The following is a 6,876-nucleotide window of genomic DNA, read 5'->3' on the forward strand; positions in this document are numbered from 1 at the left end:
TAGTCAACCATTCAGCACTAAATTATTTTTTTTATCAAAAATACCCTTAATTTTAACGAAAGAGACGGTTTGAATACTAGAACAAAATATTAAAAACAGGATTGAAAATAAAGCTTTAGATATTGACAAAAATCGAATAATATTGACTTTGATTTTGACATGTACAGTTGATAGTTGATGGTAAACAAATACGGAGTAGATATATAATTAAGTAAACAACTAAAATTAGAGTTTTTATGATTAAAAAAAAATTACACTTCCAAATTATCGTTATTACATAAAATAAAATCAACATTAACCACTTTATATTAATAAAAAAATTAATATAAATATAAATTAATATATTAATCATAAATAAATATATACTTAAATATAAATAAAATTTAATATATCAATTATAATTACTGTATAAATAAATAAATAAATAAATACTTAAATTACACGATTATTTTAGGGAGCAGATCAACTCCCTCTTGTCTGTCTGTCACTCTGCAAATCCACCAAACCACTCCCCTTGTTCAACAAGTCGTCACCGTAAGTAACAAAACCAACTCTTAAACTTTTACTAATATTTATTTATTTTTTATTTTAATTTTTCATGTAGATCTTCAATTCAATTAACATTTTTGTTGAAGCTACAATCATATCACCTTTTTGATAAAGACCGCCCTTAATTGTGGACTTTATTAATACATCTGAATCATTGCTGCCTTTGCTTTGTTGTGCAATATATATTATTTTATATATTTAAAATAATGGAAATCTAGGGTTTCTATCGTCAACTGCTGCATCTTTTACTGAAATCATTATTCCAGTTCATTCATTGCTGTTCGGAATATGGTGTTAGTTGTAATTATTCAGGTCATCAGGTGTGCATGAGAAATTAATGTTAGTGTTAGTGTTTCTAGGGTTAGGGTTAGGGTTAGGGTTTTGAATGTGTGTATAGATGGGGTGTGTTTTTGGTAAAGAGAATTCGTCTTCTAGACCTGTGAGTTCTGAAATTGTTGTTGAGAAAAAGGTTAATAGAGATAGTGGATTACATGTTCATTCTGGTAGAGGAGATGTAATTGCAAATTCCGATAACGGTGCTGCCGCTGCTGGTGGCGGTGATGGTGGAGGTGGTGGCGGTGGAGAGGAACAAAATGGAGTGGATCAAAAGAAGGAGAAAGAGGGGAGGGTAAGGCAACGAGGTGAAAGAAGGAGATCGAAACCGAATCCGAGATTAAGTAATCCGTCTAATAACATTCATGGTGAACAAGTTGCTGCTGGTTGGCCTGCGTGGTTATCCGCAGTTGCTGGAGAGGCTATTAATGGTTGGACACCGCGCAGGGCTGATACTTTTGAGAAAATTGACAAGGTAATGCGTTTTAGTTACGGTTTTTTTTATGAATTATTTTACTGGAATTGAAGTGTATCTAATGTTATTTGATCGATTGTTGTACTATAATGTTGTGATTAGATTGGGCAAGGTACGTACAGTAACGTGTACAAAGCTAGGGATACAATGACAGGAAAAATTGTTGCATTGAAGAAGGTTCGGTTTGACAATTTGGAGCCGGAAAGTGTGAAATTTATGGCTCGAGAGATCCTGATATTAAGACGTCTCGATCATCCAAACGTTGTTAAGTTGGAAGGGTTAGTTACATCAAGAATGTCTTGTAGTTTGTATCTTGTTTTTGAGTACATGGAACATGATCTAGCTGGACTTGCAGCTAGTCCTACAATCAAATTTACCGAGCCTCAGGTTAGATTCTGTCGCTTTCAGTGCGTTTATTTACCTCTTAATTTTAATTGAGTGGCTCAATGTTGAATACCGAACCATTCAGCATTCAACGCGTTTGTTTCTGACCTCTGAATGACAGATGATGCTCAATGGTTCAACATTTAGTGCTAAACCATTCAGAGTTGGAATTTTCTCTTAACCATTAAACACTTAAATTTTATGTAATATTCACTTTAAATTATACGAAGAATATTTATTAAACAACTATATTGTAGTTTTTATCATGTCAAATATTACAACAACAACAACAATACTCAATCCCACAGAAGTAGGGTATGGGGAAGGTAGGGTGTAGACAATCATTCCTCGTACCCTAGATTAGAAGGAAGTCACTACTCCACCCTCGGGTATAGAACCCGCGACTAGATCAGGTCTTCCCTCCCTCTACTCTAGAAGCAAAAGAGATTGCTTCCTAAAGGACCTCCAACCAGAAATGCTCATACAAACAAAAAAGTGAGGGCAAATGATACGTACCTGTAAGAGTTAAGTGCGCCTAGAAAGATGCAACCATACAAAGTAGCCATAAAAAGAGGACACATATAGCAAGTAAAGCATAACAATAGGGCAAATAGCATAGATAATATAGTGCGTAGAGCCATGTAATTTCAAGTAGGCCTACAAACAAGCAGAATAAACACCCACCCTCCTGCCCGCACACCCAGACACCCAGACACACATATACACATACACATACACATACACATACACATACACATACACATACACACACATATATATACCCCACACACACATAGGCAGGTATAAATCCCAATACATAAACAAATATACATAAAGGTATTTTCATAGATATATATACCTAAGTAAAGATACAGACATACATTCATACAAACATACATACATACATACAGATTATGAACCATTCAACATTCACATTAATAAAGGTAATTCTACAACATTCACATTATTCTTTTAAAATGAATATCAAAAAGGTTATTGTCATTCGGAAACAACTTCATTTTTGAATAATTCAGATTATGAACCATTCAACACTATCATTCAGTTTTATCAAACACGCCCTTTATCTATAAACTGATAACCTATTAAGAATATCTCTGTTTTCTTGATGTTAAGGCTTTGTTGAATGTTGTAGGTTAAGTGTTACATGCATCAATTATTGTCTGGGCTTGAACATTGTCATAACCGACATGTGTTACATCGGGATATCAAGGGGTCTAATCTTCTTCTTGATAACGCTGGGGGTTTGAAGATTGCTGATTTCGGTTTAGCATCGTTTTTTGATCCTAACCATAAGCAACCAATGACTAGTCGGGTGGTTACATTGTGGTATAGACCACCTGAGCTGCTACTTGGGGCCACTGATTATGGTGTAGGTGTTGATCTATGGAGTGCAGGATGCATATTAGCAGAGTTATTGGCTGGGAAACCTATTATGCCTGGTCGTACAGAGGTAATATACTATTAGTATCTTCTCTTTTTGCAACTAGAGGTGTCAATTTTGACCCTTTTACAGATTTACTTATTGGGTAAGTTTGTGGTATGTTTAATCTCCAATGGATCAATGAAAGTATTGAGGTTATAGATGTAAGGAACGGGTTAAATGAGGTCGCTTATTACCTGGGGCCCTTTCATTTTTCTATGAATCTTAAATCACACTTTTACTTGATTAAACAACCAAAATCTATATTTTGCCGTCCTCTATATACTAAACTAATAAAGTAAATAATGAATCGCAAACATAAAGTTTAGTTGTTTTCTCTTTAATTAACTTTTGTTTACTGTATTCCATCTTCATGCTGCATCTTTGGGTTATTAAACTAATATTTATAAAATTGTACACTGATTGTGTAATTGGCGTTGCCACATATAATAAAAGAAGTCCAAATTTGGTTGTGAAAAAAAGGCAAACTTAATATAACATCCAACGAGGATGATCCAGTAAATAAAATTGACGCGCTAAAAGAGAAAAGTAACAAAAATAATAACCATTTTGCTTGAAAACACCCAAATTATAAATATTATTAACATAACTCCTTAATGGTAAATATGTTTTTCCTCAACACCTATTTGACTAAAAAGCTCCACAAAAGTTTCAGTGAGTTATATGGCAAGGTTGAAGTTAACTTTTTTCATACTTGAACTCATTTTCTCATGCAGTTTTGGTTATTTGCTTGATCTCCTTTTTTATAACTTTATGTCTAATTAGTGATTACTTTTTTACCATTTATAATCGTAGGTGGAGCAGCTTCACAAGATCTTCAAGTTATGTGGTTCTCCATCTGAGGAATATTGGAAAAAGTCAAAGCTTCCACATGCAACAATATTTAAGCCCCAACAGTCATACAGACGATGCATTAAAGAGACTTTTAAAGATTTTCCACCATCAGCTTTTCCTACTATTAATACACTTCTCGCTATTGATCCAGCTGAACGTTTAACTGCAACAGCTGCTCTAGCAAGTGAAGTGAGTATTTTCTAATTTAAAATATTCAATTAATTAATATATTCTGGTAGTGTTTTAGATGAATAAATTGTATGCTTGAAGTGTTTTTGTTATTCTTTATAACTTCATTGTTCGCTGTATGTTTTAGGTTTCCTTTCTTCTACTATTTTAAACAATATTCATGGGTCCTTACTCTAAGTCTGAACTCAACTTTGATAATCCATTTAGGATGCTGTTGTTAGTAGGTTCTAGTATACTTTTCTCATGTTCTGGTTATCAGTGCAACATCCTTTTTAGAAACTATAAACATATTACTGTTTCAAAGAACATTAGTTTAAAGTGATGACTATGTAGTTATATTAAGGCACCTCGATTTCCTTAGCTTTTTGCCTTTTTGTAATCTCCCCTATATTACATACAAAGTCTTTCTAATCCCCATACTATTATCTTATATTCTTCTCAACATAGTTTTCCATCATAATCTAGTACATTCATATCATTGAATGATAGTATAGTAAGTATACATAATAGTGAAAAATCTGTGATTTTACATGTCTAATCCTATAGTAATTGTAGAATTTACGGTAGATTGTTTGATATTTTATACTAATTTATGTGTTATGTGTGGCTGTTTCAGTTCTTCACAACAAAACCTTATGCATGTAATCCTTCAAGTCTTCCAAAATATCCACCCAGCAAGGAGATGGATGCTAAACTACGCGATGAAGAAGCTAGAAGGTGAGCAGTGACGGTTTTCATTATAAAACTTACAAGTCTCACCAAATCCAAAAAGAATTATAACGAGTTTATGAAACCATTTAAATTGATAATTTACAAGATTCTAACTTGAGCCTCTTTTTTTTTTTTTTTTTTTTTTTTTTTTTTTTTTGTAGATTAAGAGCTGCTGGTAAATCCCATGCTGATGGTGCCAAGAAAACCCGCACACGTGAAAGATCTGCAAGGGCAATGCCTGCTCCTGAAGCCAATGCAGAGCTGCAAACAAACCTTGATGTATGTGATTGAAACTTTATTATTTGTTTTTTTTTTTTTGATAAATATAAGCTTGTAATATCTAACCTTATTCGTATGGCAAAAAGTAAATCTCTTGGCACGAAGTTCTATTGAACGTTATATGTAGAAATGGAAAGATGGACGGGTTGGGTAACAGTTTGAAACTAACTCGTTTTATCATGTCTTGGTTGCTTAGGCTAGGTTGACCACCAACACTTTTTTGTCCAATTATTAAGTTTGATCAGTGTGTTAATTATGAACGAAAAAACAATAGCTTTTTAAACTGCAATATATTTGAATAAAACGATATCAGAGGTTGTGAGCATTAAAGTAGACTTTGGGGTGACTTTGTAATTTCATCCCGTTTGATCCACTCATCCTTTTGTTGGATTCTATTATGTGAAACATTTTGGGTCAGTTCAGGATAGATATTTCAATACAAATCGACCAAATCATTAGTAAATGGGCCTATCATAACTTGATTAACTTTATGTAGCTTGTAAGGCTCAGAATTCGTAACTCTGATTATAGTAACCTTTAGTTTACCTGTACTTTTTTGTTGAATTACTATGTTATACTTGCGTGTTTCTCACATCAATCATGATCTGTGTTGTGTTGGCAGAGACGGCGGTTAATAACTCATGCAAACGCAAAGAGCAAGAGCGAGAAGTTCCCTCCACCTCATCAAGACGGGACACTCGGGTACCCATTAGGTTCATCACAACATTTTGATCCTCCAGATGTGGCATTCAGTTCCAACTTTTCATATGGGAATGGGAAAGCACCTATCCAGACCTGGTCTGGTCCGTTAGTGGACCCCGCTTCTGCAGGTGGGCCATTGAAAAAGAAACACGGTGATTCTACTTCCAAGTCATCAAAGCACAAGATTTCGGGTCGGTCCAGGGAACATTGAATGTTGTCAGAAATGAGCCATTCTGGGTGGGGGGGGGGGGAATTTCGGGATAACGTTTTTTATAATTAAAATTGGAGAGGTGAGGTAAAGCATTTTGTTGTTTTCATTATTTGTTTCTTTTTTTTTGGAATGATGAGAAGAAGCTCCTCTTAGTCTCAAGCATTTGTAATATTACTCAGGTCGGCCTACTTTATATAAACATATATAATCATCATCATTATTATTGGAAATTTTAAACTTGCTTTTATTTTCTTATCTTCATGTAAACAACATAAACCAAACTCCATTGCCCTCGTGCTTATGATCGTGAGGCTGCTCGCGTTGCTAATGATCGTGAGGCTGCTCGCGTTGCCGATTGTTCGTCGCTTGATGCTTTTCAAGAACCGCAAGTTAAGAAAAAGTTTGGTTTTAGCAAGGATAAGCATATTGTTGACAAGGTTTCGATTAGAAATGAAGATGGTTCAAAGGTGAGCGAGGCGGATGAGGTTGGTGTTGGTTGTTTGATCGTTTAGAGAGGGAGGGTGTTGTAAACTTCATCGGCCACTTTGGTGCGACCCAGGTCGTCCAACGGTCTAACGTTTACGATTGAAGATTGGCTGAGAAATGGGTGTAATCATGATGCAATCATCAGCAAAGTTGGTAAAGTCGGGTCATTAGTCTTCTTCATTTGGTTTACTTTTCATCTATGCTTGTTGTAAGGGTGCAAACCAAAGTCCCACATCGGTCATGGGATAAAACAAATGTATG

General features: G+C 34.7%; 1 protein-coding gene across 1 annotated transcript; it reads left to right on the forward strand.

The window, feature by feature from the left end:
* The first annotated feature begins 871 nt into the window (after positions 1 to 871).
* Positions 872 to 6,348, forward strand: LOC139847873 (probable serine/threonine-protein kinase At1g54610). The gene is made up of 7 exons (XM_071837598.1): positions 872 to 1,357; positions 1,460 to 1,744; positions 2,895 to 3,212; positions 3,999 to 4,226; positions 4,843 to 4,943; positions 5,099 to 5,216; positions 5,839 to 6,348. The coding sequence occupies exons 1-7, from the start codon at positions 947 to 949 to the stop codon at positions 6,127 to 6,129; spliced, it is 1,752 nt and encodes a 583-aa protein (XP_071693699.1). The 5' UTR covers positions 872 to 946; the 3' UTR covers positions 6,130 to 6,348.
* The last annotated feature ends 528 nt before the right edge of the window (positions 6,349 to 6,876 follow it).

The sequence above is a fragment of the Rutidosis leptorrhynchoides genome, chromosome 5 (assembly GCF_046630445.1).
Source record: "Rutidosis leptorrhynchoides isolate AG116_Rl617_1_P2 chromosome 5, CSIRO_AGI_Rlap_v1, whole genome shotgun sequence".
NCBI lineage: Eukaryota > Viridiplantae > Streptophyta > Magnoliopsida > Asterales > Asteraceae > Rutidosis > Rutidosis leptorrhynchoides.